The sequence below is a fragment of the Plecotus auritus genome (assembly GCF_963455305.1).
Source record: "Plecotus auritus genome assembly, chromosome: 8".
Taxonomy (NCBI): Eukaryota; Metazoa; Chordata; class Mammalia; order Chiroptera; family Vespertilionidae; genus Plecotus; species Plecotus auritus.
The window spans coordinates 28,712,706-28,739,856 of NC_137782.1; the positions used below are offsets into that span (position 1 = coordinate 28,712,706).

General features: G+C 49.4%; 1 protein-coding gene across 2 annotated transcripts in view; it reads right to left on the minus strand.

Annotated features, from left to right (window-relative positions):
- Positions 1–27,151, minus strand: part of PREX1 (phosphatidylinositol-3,4,5-trisphosphate dependent Rac exchange factor 1) — a 182,157-nt gene that overhangs the window by 93,663 nt on the left and 61,343 nt on the right. For both annotated transcript variants that reach the window (XM_080683357.1, XM_080683356.1), the window contains exons 2-3: positions 14,154–14,225; positions 10,138–10,260 (exon numbers count right to left, since the gene is read on the minus strand). In XM_080683357.1, coding sequence (XP_080539483.1) covers positions 10,138–10,260; positions 14,154–14,225 — 195 coding nt within the window. The remainder of the gene's footprint in view (positions 1–10,137; positions 10,261–14,153; positions 14,226–27,151) is intronic.

A 27,151-nucleotide genomic window follows, 5' to 3' on the forward strand; every position in this document is an offset into this window, starting at 1 on the left:
GCATGACCCAGGGTCAAGTATACAGACGCAAGCCAGGTGGGCTGGGCTTGAACCTGGCTCTGCAGTTCCAGCTGTGAACTTGAGCATGTGATCTGACCTCTCCATGCCTTGGTTTCCTCACCTGTAAGCTGGAATGAATAATAGTCCCTAACTCATGGGGTTGCTACGAGGGTTAAAGGAGTTAAAAATGTGAGGGTTCAGCATGGAGTAAGGGCTCAATAAATGTCCAATTTTACTATTAAAACAAATGTCAGATTGTGTCACACCAATGGTGGTCTATTACACTAGGAATGAAATACAATACTTTATTAAGACCTTCAAGGATCAGATAGGTGACCCTGCCTTCCTCTGACCTCACCTCACAGGCCTTCTATCTACTCCTTAAATCTGCCATGCCTGTTTCTACGTCAGGGCCTTTGCACTTGCCATTCTCTCTACCTGGAACACTCTACCTGGAGGCCTGGCTACTTCCCACCATTCAGGACTCCCACCTCCTCAAATGATACCTGGGCTACCCTAGCTAAAGAAGCCACTCAGGTGTTTTCTATCACCCACACACCTGTCGTTTTCTTTATGGGGTTCTCACAATCTGGATTATCCAGATTATTTGTTTATCAGTTGTCTTCCCACTTGGCAGTCAGTTTCCTGAAGGCAGTGAATACGTCTGTCTTGTTCAATGAAATATCCCCAGATCTGGCACACAGTAGACCCTCAATGAATACTTGCTAATTGAATAAACTCTGCACACCTACTATGTGCTATGCCCTGTATATATGAACTAGAAGAGTCAAGACTGGCTCCAGAATTTGGGGGAACAAGTAGATCTCTGGTCACTGCTACACAGCAGTGGCATTCCTGAGGCAGAGGGATAATTCTAATGACCTCCAGATGCCCCTAAGTCTAAAGTTGGAGTCTTTCCAGCCTAGAGGTCACCCGTGGGTCATCAGATCTGTAACCGTCAGTCAAGGTTTCCGGAAGTCAAAGGAACAGGAGCCTTCTTAGCATGAAGCTCTCCACCAAGCATTCTCGGTCCCAAAAATCTCACCGAACACTGCCTCTCAACTGGCCAAACCCCAAACAAGGATGTCCTGGGTAAGGCCACTGGGCAGGGAGGGCTGAAGGGCCTCCATCTTGGGCTGGGGGATGGGCAGATGACCCCAAGCAGCAAAGGAAGGAAGAGGTGGGTCTGCAAAACAAGCAGCTCATCTTGTTTCTAAACAAGCCCCCAGTCATCCTGCTGATGGGTGGCTGCAGGAAAGAGGAAACCAAAGAGAAGGGAGAATGGGTTTCAGAATCAATCAGCTACCCCAACACACCCAGTGCACTGCGGGGGCTCTGTGTGCACCATCTGAGCAGACGGCCTGAACAGCAAAGTGCTCACAGCCAGAGCTGATGGCCAGCACGGAGTGTGGCTGAGCATGTCGTACATGAATGAGGGTAAACTCATCAAACCCTCACAATAACCTGGCATGACAATTACTGTATTATACATACCACCCACACATGGGAAAACCAAGGAAAAGTCATAAGCCCAGGGTCTCACACCTAGTGAAGAGGCAGAACCAGGATTCAATCTCTCTTAACATCCATGCCAACTTCCAGCTCAAGGTCACACAGCATGGGATGGGGACGGGGATGGGGACGGGGACGGGACAGGGATGGGAGGTAAAAACTATGGGTACAAATCTCAAGCCACAGATCCACGGACAAAGTCACTGCAGCATAATGAAGTGCACAGTGACTCTAGAACCAGACCACCTGGGTTAGAAGCCCAGCTCCAAGCTTCCTAAGTAGTGGGTGACCTTGGGGGAGCTGCTTCACCTACTTTGCCTCAATTCCCTCATCTATAAAATGAACATAACAACTGACACCCCCCCCTCCACTACTTGGGCTATTGGAAAATTAAAAAACAGTGTATGTAAAACAAGGATAACAGAGCCTGATATATAATGAACACATAACATTTCAAAACACTCTAAAAGTACTAGCCACAAACACAAACTCGATCAATAAAAGTGAATTAATAGGGAGAAATGTCAAAACAAACAATGCCACAATTATCCAAAGGGTACACACATCAGGGACAAACAACCCTAACCCAGACTCCAAAGAACCACCAAATGATCTGAAGCATTATAATACACTAGAGGCCCGGTGCACGAAATTTGTGCACGGGGGGGTATCCCTCAGCCCAGCCTGCACCCTCTCCAATCTGGGATCCCTCTCACAATCCAGGACTGCTGGCTCCCAACTGCTCGCCTGCCTGCCTTCCTGATTGCCCCCTAACCACTTCTGCCTGCCGGCCTGATCACCCCCTAACCATTCCCCTGTCAGCCTGATTGATGCCTAACTGCTCCCCTGCAGGCCTGGTCACCCCTAACTGCCCTCCCCTGCAGGCCTGGGTCCCCCCCAACTGCCCTTCCCTGCAGGCCTGGGTCCCCCCCAACTGCTCTCCCCTGCAGGCCTGGGTCCCCCCCAACTGCCCTTCCCTGAAGGTCCGGTCACCCCCAACTTCCCTCCTCTGCCAGCCTGGTCACCCCTAACTGCCCTCCCCTGCAGGCATGATCGCCCCCAACTGCCCTCCCCTGCAGGCCTGGTCCCTCCCAACTGCCCTCCCCTGCTGGCCATCTTGTGGCGGCCATCTTGTGTCCTCATGGGGGCAGGATCTTTGACCACATGGGGGCAGCCATCTTGTGTGTTGGAGTGATGGTCAATTTGCATATTACTCTTTTATTAGATAGGACAAGCTACATGCCCCAAACAACACCAACAATATGGTGAGCACAGAAAAACACACACTGAGTCACCAACTACAGCACCTCACCCTGTGTCTGCAACCCACTGAGACCCTGACACACTCATACACACAAGGGCAGGGAGGGAGAAGAGAGGACCCCAGCATCCCCCACACTGCCCAACAGACCTTCGTTCTGATTCCACTTGTCTCCAATCAAGGACAATGGGGATGGGTAAAAAAGTCTGGACTGCAGGCATTCACTCAGGCACAAATAAAAAGATGTGAGGGAGGCTGCCAGACACATCTGGAGCCGGGGCCTCGGCTGCAGGCCATGGTGAGGCAGGCTGCAGAGAAGAGGAGAGGACTTTTCTTGTTGTAGGTGACAAGAACTGGCCTGTGTCTGGGGCCTGCTCTTGCAGAGAAGGCCTGCAGGGCTTTACAGGAAGGGCTGGGCCCTGAATGCGGACACATGAATGACAGCAGGAGATCCCAAACAGATGTAAGGAGCTTTAGAAAAAACTGCTCTGCAGCCAAGTGCCGGGGCTTTCCTGGGTCTGCAGACCCTACTTTTAGTATTGTTCCGAGGTAAGATACTGGAAGCCCCCAGGATCACTACCAACACCAACCTTGTACGTTGTTAAGTGCAGGTTTTGCAGCCAGACCACCCAGGTTCGTAGCCTGACTCTATGAGCTTGGGCAAGGCACGTAATGTTTCAGAGCCTCTGTATTCCTGCCTATAAATTATAGACAATAATGACCTCCCACCATAGGCTGTTGTAAGAATTATCAGGTGAATTCATAGCAAGTGCTTAAAATCGTGCACAGTAAGTGTTCGTTAAGTGTTAGCCATTATTATGGCTGTTATTGATGCTGTGGCTACTGTTACCATCATTATGATTTCAGCAAATTCATTATCGCATTGGTGAGTCGGTCTGTGACAGAGTGGAGCAGCAGATAGGTAGGCTTGATGGCAAAAAAAAAAAAAAGGCACAGAATGAAGACAGAAGGAGCTGAGTTGACTTGTAGGTCTGGGGAAGGCACCAGGCAGACTTTAAAAAGTATGGTGGGCCTCAAGCCCCGGTGTCCTACTCCTCATTCGTGCACTGTCCATCTCCCCCATCCACTCCCTGCACTGTGAGCTCCACGGGGGCTGGGCTTGCTGAGGTCACCGCTATGGTGCCAGTGGGGACTGAAGTCCCCAGCAGAGTGCAGGCATCATGACTAGTTGATGAATAAAAGCAAGAAAGCAGAAGGAGGAACTGAGAGCAGCCCTCAGACCAGCCCCATGCTCCTTCCAGAAGACCTTGGTCCACCACAACCACAGCCCCGGCTCTTCGTTGGAACATCTGTTGTTTCACTCACCCAGCATCCATTCTGTTCTGGCCATAGCCCCCAATTCTTCCCCTGAGGAACCTCCTCTACACTCGGAGCCCACTGACCCCACTCCACTCCCAGGCACCACAGGTGAGCATGTCACTCAGGCCAAACCAAGCAAAGAGATCCCTGTCCTGGCAACAGTGGTCCAAGCTGGGCCAATGCCAGCCCTCACGGACTCCTGCTAAAATCAAGGTGAAGAGAGGCTGTCTGTGAACTGTTGCTGCTGAGCTGTCAGTGCCAGCCTGAAACACCAAGGGCACCTCTGCCACCATGTGAGCCATCCACTCCCTTCCCCCTCACCCCTCAAGAATGAAGCCAATACAGAGGAAAGCACAGCCTAGAGCAGGGGTGGGCAAACTTTTTGACTCGAGGGCCACAATGGGTTCTTAAACTGGACCGGAGGGCCGGAACAAAAGCATGGATGGAGTGTTTGTGTGAACTAATATAAATTCAAAGTAAAGGAGCGGAGGGGAGAGCAAGAGAACCGGATAGAACAGCCGGATCCGGCCCGCGGGCCGTAGTTTGCCCAAGGCTGGCCTAGAGACAGACCACATCCTGAAAACATCAGAGGGGGTCCTGGATCCAGCCATGCCTGAAGCCAGCACACTCCTAAACATTTCATTTATATAAGCCATACAGTCTTTTTGTGTTTAAGCCCAGCCGAGTTCTTGTTTTTGTCACTTGCAGTAAATACAGTCCTGATATAGGCACACTCTGAAAAGGGCAAGAAAATGACAAAATGGGCCCAAGCCTAATGGAGGTGACAGGGTCTCCTGGTCCATCTCCATCAGTACTGTGAAGGGGTTGGGCCAAAAAGCAGAGACAAATCTGTTTACTTTCACATGCCAACACCAATTAATAGGTACTGCTGGTTGGAACACTGGTGAGAAGAATTCTGGAGCCCCCAGGGAGCACAGAGGCAGAATGTTCTGATTGATTAGCGATGTCTGCCACAGATGCAGGAGAGGGAGTAAGTGATAAGATCGCCACAGCTGTGTCATTCCTGATCCCCTGAGCCCCTTCTCTGACACTCTGCAATGTCATCCTCTCCTTCAGCCTGTGAAAAGGGATGAAGTGACCAGGGCTTGAGGCTTGGAGAAGGAATTTAGGAAATGACAACAGCCCTCTTCAGAACACCAAGCCCAGTTCCATCACTCCTGTGTCCTGACACTGAGCCCAAACCCAGCTGTGTCTCAGGCCCGAGACCCTGCAAATCTGGAAATGCTGCTTTTGACAGCTAAGAATCCAAGTGTTCAATTTCCTCCTAGGGCCTCCACATAGGCTTTGATTGTTTTTCCAGGAAGAAACAAACAGTTGTGCACACACAGATGTGGTGGGTAGGGAACACGTGGGTGTGGATTTGGGCTGTGAAGGAGGAGAAGGGGCCAGCTGTCAGCTGGGGACAACTTGGGGAGAGTGTCTAGGCCCCCAGAAAGGACTCAAGGAATGTCAGAGGTGGTGGTTGCTGTCCACAGTACCTGGGGGGTGACACTGGCCCCATGGAGACCCTCTGCTCTGAGCCACTCACTTCACACCCTGAATGACTGGGACTCAGCACAAGGAAGGAGCTAGCTATGGGACATCTCCTGCAGTGGGGAGGGGAGCATGAGATCCCAGTCTCACTTTTGCCAGGGATTCCCCAACCTATCCACACAGCTGCAGGGTGAGGAGGCTCAAATGTAACTCAGACCACACCACTTCCCTGTAAAAACTCAGAATAAAATTCCCACAGGCGCTGGCCCCCATTAGACATCGCTAATCATCCCAGACTCCCTCCATCGCTCCTCTGCTCTGGCCACCCTTGTCTCCCTGCTCCCATCCCAAGGACCCTGCCCTTCCCCAGATCATCCCATCTCACCACCTCACAGAGGCCCACCCTGACCAGGTTCCCAGATAAATCATAGGGCACCCAGTTGTGTGCTCATTTCAGTATTTCAGATGAATAACTAACTTTTAAGTATAAGTATGTCACAAATGCTGCATGAGACATACTAAAAATTGATTTGTCATTCACCTGAAATTCAAATTTACTCAGCAGCCCTGGGTGTTTTAACTTGCTAAATCCAGCCACCTGTCCCTAACTTCCCAATGTCAGACGACCTTGAATCAAGTCATTCCTTCTCACACCTGCATTTATAATCTTCACAGCCCACGTCGCCATCTGAAATGACGCCTCTGTTAACTCCCTCACCCTCTGTTTCTCGGGTCTGTGAGCATCACGCAGCAGGGAGCAAGAGCTGTCTTATTCAGGGCACCATCCTCAGGGCCTAGTACCGTGCCTGGCACACAATAGGTGCATAGTACGTATTCAGGAGACTTTATCATGTAAGATGGTGAAAAAACACAAACCCTAGAGCCAAACTACATGGACTCAAATCCTGGCTCCAACACTTCCTGGCTGTGTAAAGTTGCACAATGACTTAACCTCTCTGCGCCTCAGTTTCCTCATCTGTAAAGTGGGTATAATAACAGTACCCACTGTTTAAAGTTGTTAGGGAGTTTTCATGAATTCATATACACAAAGCACTAAGAACAGGGCCCCGCACCAAGAGAACGTTCACTCAGGGCTAGTCTGTGATCAGGGCTAGGAGTGGTTGGGTCGAGGGTGAGGGGGTGAGGGATTCTCCCACTGTCCACAGCGGGGGTGGCGCCCACCAGTGGGCTGGTGTGTCAGCCAGGGCCCTTGCTGGGTCTAGTGCTGCCCTCCCTCTCCTGGAGCCAGTCTACAGAGCTCTGTGCCCAACTACAACCTCAGCACCTGATACCGCCTCAGCAGGGAGTGAACAAGCCTGGAGATGAGGCTGGCCTGGAGACACTGCCCTGGGGTTGTGGTGGACACTGTGGTGGGCCATGTGGACCCTATCAGGACAGAGGCACCCGTAGCCCCCAGGGAGTACCTCCCCAAGAACGGCCCTGGGCCTGAGGCTTTACACACACTCCTGGGACAGCCCATGTCCAGGGACTGGGCACTGCGGGGTGCAAAGGCCCACCCCCATTGCTGCAATTCCAGGAGACCTGAAGCAGAGTTCCTCCTGGTGGGGAGTGCGCAACCTCCTTTTCAGCTGCTTCCAACCACCTGTGCTCTAATCTCCAGCTTCCAGAAACCCAGCCCACAGCAGCGGCTGCTTATGGAAAGTAGGCAGTGCCTCCTCCATGGGCAGGGGAGAGCGGGGGTGACATTTCCAATTAAAATGATGGCTCTAACTTAAAAACACTGAATCACACAGGAGAAAGCTGACTCCTTTTTCAATTGTTCCAGTTATCGCAGCTCAGTGTGATATGACTCAAACACCATCCAACACGGTTTATCTTCCCTTTGATCTAATCGGGCAGGCCTCAGGCTCAGAACCCCAGGTGGGGAAGTTTCTAGACAGAATGTGGTATCTCAGTTTGGTTTCTATTGCATTCCTTTTTAAGGTTACCTTCTATTTTTAGCAATCATTTTCCATTTCCAATGATGATGCAAATTTCCCTTTTTAAATGTCTATTTAAGGTGGGGTGTGTTTCTTTTTTCAAGTAAATCTATTTCTTAAATGATAAAACAAATAATAATATGAAGGGTACCCAGATATAGCAGAAATTACAAAGTGTATGAATCAATGAAGTCTGGCTTTGCCATTAGGAGGGTTCAAATCCCACTTCTTCCACCTATATAGGCATGACCTTGGATTTAACCTTTCAGGTTGCTTGCCTGTTGAGTAAGCTGTCTGTCCCCTGCTATTCTTGAGGCAAGGACAGAGCAGTGGACATGACAAAGTCCCTACACTCGTGCTGTTGATATTCAAGGGGGGACAGACAAGGAACAAAAAGCAGCAAAATATCCAATGTATCAGAGGGTGATAAGGATCACTGACAATAATAAGGGTGGGGGGCCTGGAAGGGCAGAGAGCATGACAATTCTGGACAGAGTGGGCATGAAAGAGCTCACAGAGGAGAAAGCATTTCCGTAAAGATTTCAAGGCAGGAAGGGACAAAGTCGCAGGGACACCTGAGGGAACCAGCCCAGGCAGAGGGAACAACACACTCAACAGGAATGAGCTCCCTGTGCTCCAGAACAGCGAGGAAGCCAGTGTGACTGCAGTGGCGAGAGTGGGGTCCCAGGAACTGGCAGGGCCTGGCAGAGTCTAATAAATCACCAAGTGCCCCAGACAACGCTGGGAGATGCCAGAGAGTGCTGGGTCCCATGAGCAAATATGTACATAGTGCAAATGAGCAAACATACACTGAGCACTTATTAATATGCCAGGTGCTGCTACTTTTATTAATTCTCTCAACCACCCTAGAAGGTGGGTTTCACTGCCTTCACTTTACAGATGAGGAAACTGAGACCTGGCCAGGTGAGGTCATTCTCCCAGCATCACAGAGCTGGGAAGCAGCAGAGCCAGGAGGCAAGGTCAGGCACCAAGCTCTAAAAAAACTTGCTCTCGAGGGACCAGGCAGGACATGTGATGGGTTCTCAAGATTCAGGGAAGGTCCTGGCGCACAATGACTTCCCACATAGACTTGAACTTCAACCATCGGTGCACCAGGATTCTGATGGGAAGCACTGTCCCCGTCAATGCCCAATCGATGAGGCTACATGAGGGGGGTCAGGGCAGTGCAGAGGAGAAGGTATGGAGAAGGCGTTGCCTCCTAGGCAGCGCGAAGGCTGGGAAGTGTTGGGGAGCAGGGGAAAGAGATCAACCAAAGGACTTGTATGCATGCATATAAGCACACCAATGGACACAAGACACTGGGGGCATGGGAAGAGAGGATGCAGCAGGGTGTAGGGGAGGCTGGGGGAAGGTCAATGGGGGAAAAAAGGAGATACATGTACTACTATATGTAATACTTTAAACAATAAAAAAAAAAAGAGAGAGAGAGAAAGATATCATCCAACATGTTTTTTGTTAATCCTCAACTGAGGATATTTTTTTTTTTTTTTTTTTGGAAAGAGAGAGTGGAAAGGAGGGAGGGAGGTGAAGGGGAAGGAAGGGAAGGGAGGAAGGAAGGGGAAAAAAAGAGAAACATCAATGTTCAAGAGACACATTGATTGGCTGTGTCCTGCACGTGCCCCAACCGGGACCAGGGATTGAACCTGCAACCCAGGTATATGCCCTTGACCAGAAATGAACTCGAGACCCTTTAGTGTGTGGGCCAACACTCTGACCACTGGGCAACACCAGCCAGGGCAATAGCATCCAATGTTTATTGAGCATTTACTGTGAGCCATGAGCTGTTCTGAACACTCTCCTTACATTAGCTCACTCAATACTCAATAACATCATGGGCAAGTCTAGTTCTTTACCCATTTTACAAGTGAGGGCGCTGAGGTACAAACAAGTTAAAACAAGTCGCTGAGTGTAACACAGCTTACAAGCAGCTCAGCAGCCTGGCTGGGAGCACTGCCCTCCCAACACAACATGAGCCAGTGGCTTCCCCTGAGCTGCAACTCCGAGGGCAGAGCTACACCAGGCTGTGTCATCCTAGACTCTGACCACCAAGACGCGATCCTTTAGACCAGCGGTCGCTGACCTTTCGGACCTCACGGAGCACCAGTGGTCCGCGGAGCAACGGCTGGCGACCGCTGCTTTAGAGAAGGGAGTTAGTGATAATGACAACAATGACTACGGTAGCGTCAACATGGACCCAGAGCTTTTCCTACACCAGGGTTTCTCACTCTCGGCACTGCTTACATTTGAGGGGGAATAATGCTGCCATGGGGGTTGTCCTGTGCATTAGAGGATGTTTGGTGGCATTCCTGGCCTCCACCCACTAGAAGCCAGTAGCCACCTGCCCACCCCCCTCCGCCCCACAAAGCTGTAACAGTAAGAAATGTCTCTAGACATAGCCAAACATCCCCAGAGGCAAAATCACCCATGACTGAGAACCACTGCTCTATGCTACACACTTAACTGCTTTATCTCTTTGAGTCTTTCATCAACCCAAGGATGTAGGCCTAATTATCCCTACTTCTCAATCAGGGGAGAAGCCCACTTCCCAAAAGCTGTAGGCTCCGACAGGGGCTGGGGCATTGTACTCACGAATCTTAAGAAAACATTCCCAAGTTCATGCTGAGACTGAGGCTCCGGATGTAAACAATACTCCAAGGCAGCCAAGAAATCCTTATGAACTTCCAGGATGTCTTCGATGTTCGAGAACAGGATCTGTGGGGAAAAGCGAGGCCCAAGGACAGTGTCAATCAAGGCACAGAGGGCGAGCAAAATCAAGCATAAAATAAATACGTAACCTCCAGAGCAAGTGAGGGTGTGATAAAGTGGACACTCACACACTGAGCTGAGCCAGATTACACTAATAAAAATAATGATAATGATAAAAAATATTGCCAACATTAACTAAACAGGATTAATGCCTAATCCTGTGCCTTAGCATTTATGCATTTATGGCAGCTAATCCTCACTCTGACTCCACGAGGTAGAAACCATTATTATCCCCAATTTGTAGATAAAGAACGGAGGCTCGGAAAAAGTAATTAACATTGCCAAGGTCACACACACATCCAGTAAGCAGCAGAACTGAGCTGCACACCCAGCGTGCAGAGAATTTATTAGACATTCATCTCAGTCTTCATCATGGCCACAAACGGTATGGCCAACCATATGACTGGTTCGTAAAACAATCAAGGTACTTCAATGCACCATTAAGATGATGCAGCAGAAGAAAATACAATAGGGAAGCATGTTCGACATATGCTCTTTCAACTCTCACATATGAGGGCCCATGTCCCCTAATGAGTCTATAAAGCTTGAAATGCACATACACTCTCACCCAGCATTTCTGTATTTCAGAATTTGACCTTTCAATCAGTCATTTCCAATTAGGAACAATTTTGCCTCCCGAGGGACGTTTGCCAATGCCTGGAGACATTTTTGTTTGTCACAAATTGTGGGGGAAGATGCTACTGGCATCTCCTAGGTCAGTGGCTGGCAAACTGCGGCTCACGAGCCACATACGGCTCGAGAGCCCCGGTTTGCCGCTCTGTTGACTAATGAGTTTGCCGACCACTGTCCTAGGTGATGCTAACCATCCTATAATACACAGGACAGCCCCCCCGCCCCAAGCAAAGAATCGTCCAGCCCAAAGTGTTAACTGTGCCGAGGATGAGAACCGGGTGGATGGCCGCAAACGTATACTGCAGCCTTATTTGCAGTAGCAAAAGACTGGGGAAAGGCCAAACGTTCATTAATGAGGACTCATCCAATAGTTAAATAAACTGGACTGGTCACAATTAACTACATTCCACATACTAAAATACTATGTGGCCTCTAAAAAGAATCTGCAGATCTGGATACATGGATATGGACCACGAAATGACCCTTGATATATATTGTTCGTGCCACACAGAATCCCAATATTGGCCCATTTGTGTAAAATAACACACAAAAAGGTCACTCCTCTCCATGCTGGCAGCAGCGGGGACGGCCCAGACAAGGACACAAGCTGGTACCTATTAGGGCCTCTGGGAAGGAGACTCAGGGGAGACTTTCATCCACTTGAGGTCCTTTTGAACTGCATAAAAGGCTTTTTCTGTGTGTTTTTTTAAAGTATTTTTAATTAAATTTATTGGGATGATATTGGTTAATAAAATTATATAGGTTTCAGGTATACAATTCTATGATACATCATCTGTATATTGCATTGTATGGCCACCACCCAAAGTCAAATCTTCTTAAACAGTTTTCAATGTAATTTTGAAGAAGGCACTCACATGATTCAAAAATCAAAAACACAGTAATATAAATTCGGTGAGGGGTCCCCTTTCCCACTATCTCCCCACTTCCCACCCACCATGGCTCGAGGTAACCAGTGTTACTACTGGTTTACGGTTCCTTCCAGGGTTTCTTATTCATTTGTTCATTCAGAAAGTACTGACTGAGCACAGACTATGTGCCAGGCACTGTTAGAGGCCTGGCGGTACATCAGGGAACAGACAAGTGCCTACCCCCATGGAAGTGACATTCTAGTGAAAGGGGACAGACAACAAACAAATAACTATAGTTTGCTAGGTGCAATCAGAAACAAATAAAACAGGAAGTAAGTCCCAGGACAGGGCAGAAGAAGTTTGCAAATTTAAATACAGAAGCCAGGGACAGCCGCTCTGAGAAGGTGACATTTAAGTCAAGACCTGAAAGAATGAAGATCAGCCCTGTGGATCTCTGGGACCCAAGAATGCACCAGAGAGTCTGCAGAGGGAGACGGCCTGAGGGTGGGTAGGGAAGGCTGAGGTGCTGCAAGTCTGAGAGCATGAGGGCTTCATTCTGGGGGACGCTCATCCCAAGAAGTGGCTGGAAGAATCACCCGCATCGTTTGTGGTTAGTTTCCTTTCTCTCATCTGTCAAGATCACATGGTTGAATCCCTCTGCTTATGTCAAAGACTCATATGCTAGATCTTACTGTTACCCTTGCTTCAAAGAATGGCTGTAAAACTTCAAAATAAATATCTGTCCCCTGAGTTCACACCCAAAAGAACTGAGAACCTGTATCCACCAAAAGATGTAACACGCATGGTCTTAATAGCCAAACCTGGAAATAACTCAAATATCCACCACAGGAGAATGGATGAGTAAATCGTGGCACATTCATACAATGCTACTACACAGCAATAAAAAGAGTGGATCAACAACATGGGTAAATCTCACAGACATAACAGTGAGCAAAAGGCTCCAGATATAATGAAAGAGCCCATTTTTATATAAAATTTAAGAATAGGCAGAATCAATTAATGCTAACCAATCAGCAGTTATCCTTGGGAAAGGGGCATTATTGAGATGGGACACAGAGGAGCCCGCATTTAGAATTGCAACCTGTATATATGTGAGTTATACCTCATTAAAAGGTCATTATTTTAAAGAATAGTTTACTGATGTTAAGAGAGAGAGGAAGAGAGAGACAGAGATTGAAACATCAATGATGAGAGAGAATTATTGATCGCTGCCTCCTGCACGCCCCCTACTAGGGATTGAGCCCACAACCAGGGCATGTGCCCTGACCGAGAACTGAATCAGCAACCTCCTGGTACACAGGACAACGTCCATCCAACTGAGTCACACCAGCCAGAGCAAGAGGTAATTTTTAAAAAAATACACTGTAATAAATTGCAATCTGAAATTTTAATAACTTTTAACTTGTACAGGTTGTAATAAAGAGATGTAATAAACAGTAGGTGCTCAGTAAATACTTGCTGAACGAATGAGTGAATGAATGAATGAAAAGTTCCTATCCCCGCGCTGCCAGGGACCAGCCATGCAGTGAACAAGAACAGGTTTCTTTCCATCTCTAAGCCTCAGCTTTCTTACCCAAAACACTGAGCTCAGAATTGTCAATGTGCAGGTCACTGTCCAGATTAATCAAGACATGTGGGCAGACGGGCGGGGATGTTAGGGGAGTCCTGCTTGACCAAGTCCTTTGTGTGCTATACAGACTGCCACCTGACCCCCTCCCTGCCCTGTCTCCCCTTCTCCCCTGGGACCAGGACCCTGGAGCCCCAAGGACTGAAGGCAGCTTCCCAGAGAGTGAGGTCACACGAGAAAGCCAGGCCTGGGGAGCACTGGGGCCTCCACCGTGCACACAGAGGGCCTATTGACGTCCTCCCGAAACTCCCCAGAGCCACTGCCAAAACGAAGCCTGGACCCAATTATTCATCTCCCTGCCTGCACATTCAATGCCCAGTGCCCGGCAGGGGCTAGAGGTGTCAGGCTCCCAGGGGCGCCTGGGAAGGGATTTTCTGCTGGCTGGAAGCCAGGGGGCTTGGCACAAGGGGGCTGGAAGACAAGATGGTCATGTTGAGCAAGGAGAAAGTCCTGAGTTGGGGAATGGAAGCCTGAGGCTGAGTCCTCCTGAGACCCACCAGGCACAGTTTGCTCACAGGACTGAGAGGCCCTGGGGGCTGTAGGGAGCCTGCTACAGGAAGACAAAAGCAGCTGCTAGCGAGGTGGAGGCATCCCAGACCCCCGAGCACCCTCTAAGCATCGCGAAGGGAGGAAGCAAGGCACACAGCAGCTGGGACAGTCTGCAAAGGGTCCAACCCAAGTGTCCACACCTTGACATTCTCCTCCGTGAGGCCCTTCTCCGCTGAGTCCACCACGTTCTGCCGGATGCGATGCAGAAATGCCTGGAGGAGAGAAGCAGGAAGATATGAGTGTCCACGGGGTGGCCCGAAAGAAAGGTCTCATGTTCAAATACCAAGTAGGACCTGGGAAGTACCACGTCCAGGGACATGGGCAGCGAATCAGGAAAAACTACTCTGCCATTCAGTCAACAAATGTTTATTGAGCATCTACTACATCAGGCCTTGTGCAGAAACCACCACAGAGCCCTGCCCTGCTTCACCACCATGGGCCCCTCTCAGACTATTATTAATTTTCCCTGTTTTTTTTTTTTCTTTTTCTAAAAGTTTAATTTCTAAGTAATAACACATTCACATGGCTCAGAAATACAAAAAAATATCTCTCCTACACCGCAGGCCCCATCCATCTAGTCCCTCCCCAGCCCCCCAGGAGCCACCACTACTAGATCCTAGTATATCCTTCCAGAAGATCTTTATGTAAAAAATACACACACATGCTGGTCAAACGTCCAGTTATAAGATGAACAAGTTCTAGGGATCTAATGTGTACCCGGTGATTACAGTTAATGCTGTATTATATACTTGAAAGTTGCACTGTGGTGATAATCACTTTGCAGTATATACCTGTATTGACCCAACACACTGTACACCTTACAGTTACACGATGTTACATGTCAAATATATCTCAATAAAACTGGAAAAATAAACACATATGTGTGTATTCATGTATATACATATACATATATGTACATATATTCTTTTTTAAATATATTTTTATTGATTTCAGAGAGGAAGGAAGAGGGAGAGAGAGACAGAAACATTAGTGATGAGAGAGAATCATTGGTCAGCTGCCTCCTACACGCCCCCTACCTACTGAGGATTGAGCCTGCAACCCAAGCATGCACCCTGACTTGGTCAATGCTCAACCGTTGAGCCACATCGGCCGGGCTATACATATATTATTCTTATTCTTTTTCCCTTTTCACATTCCAAAAAATGGCAGCAAACACAGGATGTGCTGGTCCTGCTTTTTCTACTTAATACAACTTATTTATCTCTCCTTGTCATCACACGGGAAGCATCGCATTCTCTTTTTACGCTGCCCAGGATCCTACTGTATGGATGGACCACAGTCAGTCTACCACTTTTTTCAGGGACTCGGAACAGAGAAATCACTTCTCTCCTGGGTGATGTGATGGGCAACAGAGGGAGGAGCAGTGGGGTCTGTGGGGAACAGGCAGCGCACATCCATCGAAAGAGTGGCCACTTGTCCCCTCCGAGTGTGGCCGGGTGGCAAGGCAGCAGGCCCAACATCACCAGATGGGTTTGAGTTTTTGGGGTGTGGTTGCTGTTTTTTTCCAAGAGAAGCCAGAAATTAGGATTTCTTAAAAGTAAAGTCTCCCAATTTTTAAATGTTGGCAAAACAGCCCTGTTTCTGTGAGGAACTGGATAGGGGTCGAGCATGAAAGTGGGGGGACCAGAGTAGAGGGGTGCAGCCATGCTGAGAGATGATGGTGGCCTGACTGCTGTGGGTGGGAGAGCAGACACTGGAAGAGCTACTGAGAAAGTCCGGTGAACAGGCAAGGGAACAGAACAAATATGGGACAGAAAGGTGTAAATGGGAGACAGCACAGAAGGGAAACCGAGGCCAGTCACACACAGCAAAACTGGCCTGGTTTGTCTGGACTCTAGGACTTAGCCCCAGGTTGACCTGGCAACAGCCAGATGGAGACCCTGCAAAAATGACTTCATGGTCCTGTCACGGCCACAGGGCCAGGATGAGCTATGGTGGCCAGCGAGGAGCCCTCCCTGCAGCAGCTCATTATAACACAGGGACTCCGGGATGGGGGAGCCGGATGAGCACACACTGTCCCTGTCAGAGCTCAGCTGCGGGTTAATTAAGTGCATGTCTCATCCAACCACGCTTGTCTGGGGAGATCTCTAAGTGGTGGGCAGGTGGAGGGGACAGTCCAGAATGGAGGGAAGCAGGGGAAGGTGGCAGGAAGGAGGCTGGCCCTCCACAGATGGCTGTCAGATCCTTACCCATCACCTGGAGAGGCGCCCATGGCTGTGATGAGGAGCTGGCCACCTGCAGGTCTCCACATGGTGGGTCACAGACAGGAAAGTCAGGGACACAGAGCAAGGCAGCCTTGCCTTTGTCCCACTCACTGCCCGGCAATCTCCACCAGCCCCTCCACCTGGGTTTACATCCCCAGCCTGGACTTCTCCCCGAAAGCCAGACTCCTACCCGGATTTCTGCCGACCCGACATCCCCACCTGGATGTCCAAGGGGCAGCTCAAATTTAACCCATCCAAAGCCTAGTTCCTGATCCTCCCTCCAACCCACACCACCAAGCTCTTCCCAGCCTGGTTAATGGCACCTCTGCTGGTGCTCCAGCCAACCCACCGGCCCATCCCAGTGGTCCTTGATCCTTGACCTCCTTTCTCTGACACTCCATTTCCATCTGTTAGTAAATGCTATCCACTTCACCCTCCACATGTATTAAAAATCCAGCCACTTATCCCCATCTCCCGGATCCAAAGCCATCATCTTTGCTTCCTGGACTAATGCAGTCACCTCCTCCCTGTTGCCCCTGCCCTCCACCCCACCAAAAGTCTTCTCCACACAGACAGCCAGAGGGATCCTTTTAAATATGTAAATCAGATCCTGTCAATCCATGGCTTAAAACCCTCTACACTATACTTTAAAAAGTCTAAATCTTTCCACAGCCCATAAGGTCCTAGTTAATCTCTCTAAACTCACCTTCCAGCATTCCATCCCCCCACGTCTCAATAACCTTCAGCCATACCTTCATTCTCTCTATTTCCTCCACCTGTCAGGCACATTGCTGCCTCAAGGCCTTTGCACATGCTCTTCCCACTAGCAGGATATTCTCCCCCAGCTCTCCTCTGGGCCAGCTTCTTCTCATTCATCAAGCCTGAGCTCAGATGTCACCTCCAAGAGGCCCTCCTGTCTTCATGCACTTATCACCTTCCCGTCTGGCATTAAAAGCGGACTTAACAAATAAAAAGACGAAGGGTAAGCAATCTACACCAGCTCCTAAGGGAGAGGCCAAGACAAGAGGGAGCATGGCTGGAATGAAACTTTTACCCTAATCCAACAGCAGAGGCCAGGTTTGGAGACTGATGATTTGATTTAAACTGCCGTCCTTCTCCCTGCTGTGTGTGTGTGTGTGACCTCAGGGAAGCACATTAGCTTCTTTGAGCCTCAGTTGATTTTCCCCAAATATGGAGAACTTATAATAGCGTCTTACCTTCAAGACTGTATCAGGATAAAGTAAGTGGAAGCTCCATGAGGGCAGGGACCTTGCCTCCCTTATTCCCAGCTGTCACCCCAGGGCCTAGTCTAGCGCATGGCACTCAGAAATGAAAGGAAGGGAAAGAATGTGCCTGGCACAGTGCCTGACACATGGCAGGAGCCACAACTGGGGCCACTTGGTAACCTGCTGATTTTTCTTCTTAAAGGATAATGCGTGGAGGGGACGGGGCACAGGAGTTCCTAGAGGATGTTTTAACAGGGCCTGTGATGCTGCTGGGAAATCCAGCCCCCAGCCTCCTCAGACTGGAGGGAGACAAAGCACAGCCAGGGAGAGCAGGAAGCTGGGCGTGCAGTGAGGCTGACCTAGATCAGGGCTTCCTGTCCCGGTTTCTTCACACGAGCAGGGCCACCACTATTGTGCTGGGACAATGAGAGGCTCGGGCCACCCACAGAGGAGCCGCAAACAGGCCAGTGTGATGGGCTCAATGGGCAGCTCGTGACCCGGAAAGAATGGGCAGGCAGGGGCTACGGGCCCAGCCTCGCGCTACCCAGGACACGACCGGCTTTCCCAGGCAGCGCCAATGCCCTTGGTACAGGCGGGGATTGAAGAGACCCACTGGGGCAACTCCTTGTCCCAGCCCTGACAGCTCGGGCACACTCGGCCAAAAGCAGCTCTCAGCCTGGAAACCTCCCATAGAGATGAGACTGTTCTCAGGTTTTCCCGGGCCGCCTGCGACTCTGCTTCGGCCATGGAATCTTTGTCCGTGCCGCACCTCTGCCTGGGCCACTGCCCTGCGTCTGCCCAGGTCCTCCTTTCTATGATGATGAGCATGAGTACATCAAGGACCCAGAAAAAGATAGAGAAAAATTTAACACCCACCCACAGAGGCATCATGGGGCAAATCTTAGCATTGAGCCAAATTTGCTGTAAACTATTTCCAAAAAGAAATTTATCAAATCTGGGGAGGTGCGGCCGGGGAAGGGGCATAAGGGAGCCCTCAGAGGTACTGGCAATGTTCTTCTTGATCACAGTGGTGGGTTCTCACGTGAATGCACATGCAAAGCCTCCTTGGCGAGCACCTAGGGTTAGTTCACTTTTCCCAGGTACCATGTGAACCCCCCTCCCAGTACAAACAGGAAGAAATGCATCATTACAGAGAACTGTGGGCCACCTGTGCACCTGCCCTCCCTACAAGGCACCTCTGGCTCTGGAGTCAGTACCTTTGCTTGCTTCCCACGCACCTGTGAGTCGAGAGGCAAGAAAGAATGCTCTTTTACATATCGGATGACTCGCTTGCTTTTCCACTTTTATCCACATCAATACCCACACTTGGCAGTACCTGCCATCCAGACCCTAGCCACACCCCTTACCCAGGGGGTGCCCACCAGTACCACTTCCAGCCGCCAGCACCCACAGCTCTTGGCTTACCCAGAGCCACGCAGCCATGGGGGCAGAGGTGGGCCTCAAAGCCAGGCAATCTGGCCTGGTGATTAGCCCCTACACACATCATCAGTGAGTAACTACAGACAAAACACGCACGGCATAAGCATAAAACAGGTAGCAGCTGCCCTAGGGGGTGCTCCTGGGGAGCTGCCATCTGTCTGGAACCTGTGGCCACAGCCTTGGGAGGATAAATCCCTCCCTGGAGATAACAGGAATAGAAAGAAGCCTGGAAGTCACTCTCAGAGACTAACTGGCAACCTGATCGCTGAGGGAGGGCCTAGATGCCCCCAAGGACATCCCCTCTTGGCGAGGGTGACCTCACCAGACATATGGTGAAATCTGAGAGGGCCAGGGGACCAGTTAGAAAGGAGGGGAGGAGGGGGCCGGGCAGCCCCCCACCATAGCAAGGACAGGGGGAAGGGGGTGCCGAGGACTCCATCCTCCCATCTGGACTGGGTGGCGAGGGGTCCGGGGAAGCAGAGGTAGTACCTTTGCTTGCTTCACTGAATAGCAGGGGTCTCCGTTCAAGTAGTAATAATAAACTAGTGGTAACAATAGCACAGGATGGCTTTGCACAGCCTGCTCTAAGCAACCCCACACAAGCCAAATACCCACTGACTCCTCCACAGCCCAGGTGCTCTGCTCCATCCATTCAAGTTGTGGGCATTTATCCCACAGGAAAAAGTAAATCTCACACATGGCAACAAGATTGAGCTTCAGTATCTGATGTATAATTCTATCACTTGAAGTTTAGTTAAGTAAATAGTCCATCTTTCTTAAACTATTTTTATTGATTTCAGAGAGAAAGGAAGAGGGAGAGATAGAAACATCAATGGTGACAGAGAATCATTGATGGGCTGCCTCCTGCACACTCCATACTTGGGGATCGAGCCCACAACCTAGGCATGTGCGCCCTGATGGGGAATCAAACCTGACCTCCTGGTTCATGGGTCTACACTCAACCACTTAGCCACACTGCCCGGGCAAATTGTCTATCTTGACAAAAGAAAATCATGTTCAAACTGGTTTGCAGAAGTCTATTTAATGATACGAAAAAAGGCTGTTGATGTATCTCCAACTCTAAAAATAACCCAAGTCACAGAAGAGTACGTAAAACGTAATCTAATTGGGGGTTAAATAAATTATCTCTACATAAACATAGAAAAAGCAAGTGTAGAATACCCTAAACTTGTGTGAGACAATGGCCAAGATTCCTAGCTGTCCCCTAATATCTGGTCTCTCTTTTCCTTTAGAAATAGAAGCCCAGATTTTATCATAAAGGTGGTATTTCCCAACTTCCCTTGTAGCTAGGTGTGGCCATGTGACTAAGTTTAGGCTAGGAGAAGTAGATGTATGAGGCACAACTACTTGAAAGTATCCTTAGGAATGAGGAGAGAAATAGGAAAGGAGTCTCTTCTGCTGTTCTCCTTCCTACTGATTAGATAGGAGATGTGATGCCTGGAGGTCAGGCAGCCATCCTATACCATGAAGTGACTGCCTTGTGTTGACCAGGATAAAGTAGCAATTCAGAAGGAGTTTATGTCTCTAATGACAGCAGAGCCAACATATCTGCCCAGAGCTGCCTATAATTCAGTAAGAGAGAAAAAAACTTTCATCTCGTTTAAAGCACTGTTCTTTGGGCTTATCTATAGCCATGAAACCTAATCTGAGAGTAGAATTATCAGCGATTTCAAGTTTCTTCTTTCTTCATTTCTGTTTTTTCCAAAGTTCTACAATGAACATGCTAACTTTAAGTCTAAAGTCCTTTTGTAACATAAATGTTTTTCTTTTCTTTTCTTCTTGAACAGAAGAGGTTACTAAATGTACTAGGCTCTCTCTTGCCCACCCCAATTATCACTTCCTCGGCATCTTTCCTCAATTATCACCTCCCTCAGTAGGCTAGTCTGCATTCTCTTCCTGGAGGACACGTGTCCCCGGTGTGAAGAGGGCAGTGTCTGCAGGCAGAGAGAAGAGCAGGAGCCAGATGACACGGTTTTCCTTCTGCAGTGGGGCCTCCAGGCTGCCCACCCCTCCTTCACTGTATTGACTCTGGAAACCACAAAGCTCCCCCCAGAAAGGTGCCCATCCTGGCCACCCTCCGCGAGCTGGCCTGGCTCTTCCACAACATGGGGCAGACTAAAGGCCTCTCCTCATCTACACCCCTATTGCCACCCAGGCTGAGATTAAAAACCTCCCCCCTCCATTCTCAGCAGGCACCCCTGTGGGGCAGGCCTGTGATGAGAACAGGGACTCAATGGCCCAGAACCTGCTTTCCCCAAAGACCCAAATTTCAGATTTCAGACATCATCTCCAAGGAAGGTTACATATTCAGTCACCGCTGTTGTATGGAGAGGATCGAGCGAAGATAACCTTCCTTTCACAACTTCCAACGTACTCCTTTATGTCACATCCCAGACAGCACATTATGAATTATACATATTATACAGAATTCATGTCATTCTCTAGTAACAGCGCAGATATGAACCTCCTCCTGGAAGCACTAACAACAAGCTACAGGTGAGGCCTCCATACTGTTCCGTGAGCATACCAAGCAGTCCGGCCTCAGGGCTTCTGCACTTGCTGTTCCCTCTGTCTGGAAGACTCTCTCCAGATATCCACAGGGCCCTTCTCTTATTTCCTTCCCATCTAGAATCAGATGTCACTTCTGAGAGGCCTTCTCCCACTGCCCCATGTAAAGCAGAAGCCCCCCACTTCCCCTCACTCTATCTTATCCTTCCTCATCTACCCCTGCAGCACTTGCCTCCACAGATACTTATCTATTCCTTTGCCTGTTGCCCATTTGCCCTCTGCAATGTCAGCTCCAGGAGGACAAAGACTTGTGCGTGCGGCACCCACCCCTGGGCCTAGACCCGTGCCTGGCACAGAACAGAGCTCAGTAAAAATGGGCTCAGTGGGTGACTGATGACCAGCTTGTCTGTCCTTCCTGCAGTTCCATGAGCTATGCTGTGAGGATCCCCTTTTAAGGAAAGAGGAAACTGGGCATGAATCACCAACAGGGCCCTGGGGTCAGACCAGCAGTCTTTGCACCTTCCAAGGTGCTAAAGTGGGAATTAAACACAACACAGCGTGTCAACAGCCTGGTGCCTCTGTGTTTCCCTTCACCCCCATGCTGGGAGTCCCCAGATCCACAGAAGGTGCTCAATAAATGAGCATGGGAGGGACGGGCACTTTTTTTTTTTTTTTAAACATATTTTATTGATATTTTACAGAGAGGAAGGGAGAGGGATAGAGAGCTAGAAACATCGATGAGAGAGAAACATCGATCAGCTGCCTCCTGCACACCCCCCACTGGGGACGTGCCCGCAACCCAGGCACATGCCCTTGACCGGAATCGAACCCGGGACCCCTCAGTCCGCAGGCCGATGCTCTATCCACTGAGCCAAACCGGTTTTGGCAAGGGACGGGCACTTTTAATTCCATGTTGCCCTGAACTAAAGTGGGCCCCTTACCACTGGCCTCGGCATAAGAGGCACTGCCCCTCACCTAGGAAAACATTGGAGGCCTTAAAAAACATGAGTGCTAGCTCCAAATTCAAAAAGAAAGCTGTGCTGTCATAATTAGTACATCTTGACTTAAATGTCTACAAAGCACAAGCTACATCAGTGCATCAAGTACCAACCAGCTCTATCATAGCTGTATACACACAGCGTGTGGCCTGTAGGCACATTTTAGCAGGTTTACCATGACGGGAGCCTTGGGCTGGCTCCCTTCCCAGAAGCAAACCCTGAGACAAGGATTTGGGTAAAAGTAGTTGAATTGGGAGAAGACCCTGCAAACACAAGCAGGGAAGGGCAGCCAATATAGGGAATGAGATCAAGCAAGTGGTCAGGATGGGTGACGGGGCTCAATCCCTTTCAGAACCAGGAGCCAGTGTAGAACACACTCTTCTGAGTGATCCCCCAGAGGGTAAGGGAGCTGGGACATTTATACACCAGTCCTGTTGGTTGTTGATTGAGGGTAGGAGGCGGGTGTGAATTCCCTGGCACTTCCGGTCTGTGCAGAAGCCACCCTGCTGGCCAGACAAAGCCACCAGCAAAGGACTGCAGGTGCTGGCAGTGGAGTATATAAAGTATCCTCAGGGAGTCCAAACCCTGATGTAGATAAACATGAACCCACTGCGTTTCCTAAGGAAACGTCTGGAATTGGATCGACCCTACTTATAGACCTCCTACTATGTGCCAGGAACTTGTACATTTACTCTATACTATTTTTTTTTTTTTGGCTTTTCCATCCTAAAAACAGTACTATTCTCCATTCTATCCAAGTCCCCTGGGTGAGGTGAGGGGGGAAGGCTTTATAAACTGTAGTGTGCCACCATAGCCCCATCACCACCACACAAAGCCATTTGCTGCCTTGTCAGCACACCTCTCCACCTCACTCCATCCGACTGCCAAGCACATGACCTCAGTGAGTCATTGAACTTCTCAGAGTCTATTTCCTCATCCAAAAAAAGAGGCAGTTGTGGAGGTTTAAGGAAGATGATGCAGGTAAAAACTCTGTTACTACAAAGACTTCCTGTAAGAAGTGGTACAGGGGCTGGGCTGAGGGAAGTGGACTGGACTACACAAGGGAACAGGAAATTGCTTATGATTATATTCTGGGGGGAGAAAGCCATCACCAGGTACTACCCATGCCAACAAACATTACCCCGGGACTACTGTGCGCCAAGCATAAGCTGGGCACTGGAGACACAGGACATGACCTTGGGGTTTATTCATTCCTGCCTTCATCCATTTAGTCAACGCTGACTGCACACCCACTATGTGCCCGGCACTGTGCTCAACAACACATCAGTGAATGAATACATCAGATCGAATTCCTGCCTCATGGAGCAGTGGCAAGACAGACTATAAATGGGTTTTTTAATAAAATAGCAGGTAAGGATAAGTGCTATGAAGAAAAATAAAGCAGGATGAGGGAACAGAGAGGGACAGGGCTGGGCAGCTATTTCACCGAGATGTTCAGGGAAAGCCTCTCTGAGGAGATGACATTTGAGCAGTGTTGACCACAAAAAAGAAAATGCCTACCAAGATGGACTCAGGGTGGTTAATTGGGTTCAAATTTAAAAACAGAGCCTAGCAGCCATTGCTGAACAGGGGTCTCACACAAGCCATACTTCAGGGAGAGGCCGCACTGAACTGTCCCCCACCCACATTGAACTGCCTGCCTAAACTGTACTCCTGCCCTCTGAGCCAACCCTCATAAAGGAGTTCCTGGAGTCATATTTCAACCATTCAGGGATGTGCAGCTACATCCTTATTAGCATCTTCATTGACCCATCAGAGTGGCTCCATTCCAACCAAATCAGGACACTGCTTTTTGGACCAATCAAACTGTGAGGATTTGGAGTCCTCATTTACATGAGGACAGGCCAATCAGGGACCAGAGGCAGGAACTTCTCTTTATATAAGTCAGCCGCCTCTGGCTCAGGAAGCCCACCAAAGACTGTGTTTACCAAGCTGGACAATGAAGCTGTCTCACCAGAGCAAAGCAGAGCTGCCTTCGTGGGCTGGAGCAGAGCAGAGCTCTCTCCGAGATAGAGTCCAAGCTGCAACACGGGCTGCCTCGCTCCAGAGCCACCTCGCAGCTGTGCTGTCCCACGGCCGTGCTGTATTGTAACTGAGCTGTAACACTATTGAGCTGTCTCTCAGCCCTGCTATATCACAATTGAGCTGTTGGCACTGAACACAATTTACCCCCTTCATCTCACCACAAATTGGGGACTACCGTGGGCACCAAATAGGCGCCAATGGCCATCAGTTGACAGCAGTCTTTCAGGGACTGAGGTGAGGGAGCAGTTGTGTGGGTGTCTGAGAGAAGGGCAGTCTAGGTAGAGGGAAAGTCAATGCAAAGACCCTGAGTCATATTCGTCCTTCCAAGATCATCCTAACTAAATTACCTGCCCCTACTCCTACCCTGTTTTCTTCACAGCACCTGTCACTCTGAACATTATGTCTGTGCATTCGTCTATTGTCCATCTCCCCCACCAGAATGTCAGTTCACAGAAGGCAATGATGTTTGTCTATCTATGTCACTTATCCCCAAAGCTGAAGACTAGGCCCAGCTCATAGGAGACCCTCACTCAATAAATATGTGTGTAACTGATTGATCAGTTGGCTGGAAAATACTCCCCCTACCCACCCCCACCCAGTTTCTAAGCCCTAAAAAACGGTGCCAGTTCTCACCCAGCCCCACCCCATCACCCACCATGGAGGAAGTTGAAGCAAAAACCCAAGTTGCTACAACCTGATGTAAACAGGTCTGATGCAATAGTGGGGGGAGGGGAACCACAGAGGGGAAGCCACCACTCTTCCCCACACAGACCCCACTCCAGGGGCGAGGGCCCAGCCTGCCATCTCCCTGAACTCACCAACAACTCACTATTCCTTCCACAAAGATTCATGCAGTACCTCCTGCGTGCTATTGAGCTCTCACTCACTCTAACGGGTCTCAAACTGATGGCCCTCAGGCATGTTTAGTTTGACCTGCAGTGGGCTTTGAGAAAATTCAGACCCACATCTGAATATCAGATGTCCCATTAAAATCCCAGCAGCTTTTTGAAAAAGCTGACCACTTGTCTCAAATGCCCACAGGCTGCAGAAGGCTGTAGGAGAGTGGCACTCTCATCTTTACCCAGAGTAGATGCTCCTCTGTTTTCCACCACCCAACCTGCTGCCACACTCATCTTCCAGCCTGGCCTTATGGGAGTTTGTGTGTGAGAGCCCCATCCCAGACACAAATGTGAAACCTGCCAATTCTCCTAATATACTCACCCAGGACAGACATCACTAATGGAGCACAGATCCCTTTCCTGCTGAGTCTTCTCTATGCTGTTCAGAATTTCTCTCCCCCCACTGTTGTCATCTATACCATAATGTGGTTTGAGAGCCTTCCTATTCTAACCCCAACTTCTCCACACCCCAGAGGGATCCTCAGCTTTTTTTACTGAAGAATGGTCTCATCAGAATGCGATTATAGCAAGGCCCATAAGAGTGGGGCCCTGGCATTGGAATAAGTCATTCTCGGTTGTGGGAGCATCCTATACATGGTAGGACTTTAGCACCATCCCAGGTCTCTACCCATTACTAGTAGATGCCAGTAGCTGCCTCGAGTTGTGACAACCAGAAATGTCTCCAAATATTGTCCAACGTCCCCTGGGGGAAGAGAGGGATCTCCCCCAGTTGAAAACTACTGCATTACAGCATAGTTAAGAAAATGGCTCCAGGGCCAAGTATTTTGGGTACAAATCCTGGCTCAGTCTTTTACTGGCTGTGTGACCCTCAGCAGCTTCCGTGTCTCAGTTTCTTTCTCTGTGAAATGAGTGCCAATGGGTACATAGTTTCTTTTTGGGGGTGTTGAAGATGTCCTTAAATTAGAAGGTGGCAATGGTTGCACAATTTTGTGAATATTCTAAAAACTACTGTGAATTATGCACTTTAAGTGGGTAAATTGTATAGTATGTGAATTATATCTCAATAACCTGTTATGCACATACACATAAAGGTAGCTACGTCGTGGGGTTTTGTGAGAATTCGATGTTAGGATAAAGTATGTGTAGGCACAAAAATGAATCTTCACCGTATCATCAGCATCAGCCCAAGCTGATCTGGGGCTTGCATGAGCAGGTGGCTTCGAGGAAAAGCCTAAAGTGACCCAGACCATGGTGGCTGGGAACAGGCTCCACTATGGGTGGTATTTCCCGCCGGAATGTCCCAGACAAAGCCAACCAAGTCATTAGGGCCCCAGGATGCAGGGCGGGGTGGCTGGACGCCCAGGGGTCCCTGTGCCCGTCTGCAGCAGGACAATGGGTGGAATGTGGTCTCCTCTCCATGGGGCTGACACTTGACATCTGAAGACAATGACTTTCAAGAGGTTTTGTTTTTTCCTGGCCCAACTTTTTTTTTTCCAATCTCCCCAAACAATTGTTCCTGGAGTTGGTGGGGAAGCCGTCCCCCCTTAGCTTGTGAAGGATTGTGTTTGGAGAGTCAGGAAACAATGCACAAAAGTGAGAGAATGTAAAAATAGTGGCATTCAGGGAACAGGCTAGGGAGGGGGGTCTCAGCGTGGAGGTTTCCTCTGGTTTATTTTTCCCAGCCCCTCCTCAGGCCCCTGGGAGGGAATTCAAGCCTGTGAAGAGGCTGCTGAGAGCAATGCCGGTCTCAGGAGCACAGACCTTTGCTGCTCAGAAGTAGTTTGGGCTTTTAAACTTAGGGAGTGTTGGCTATG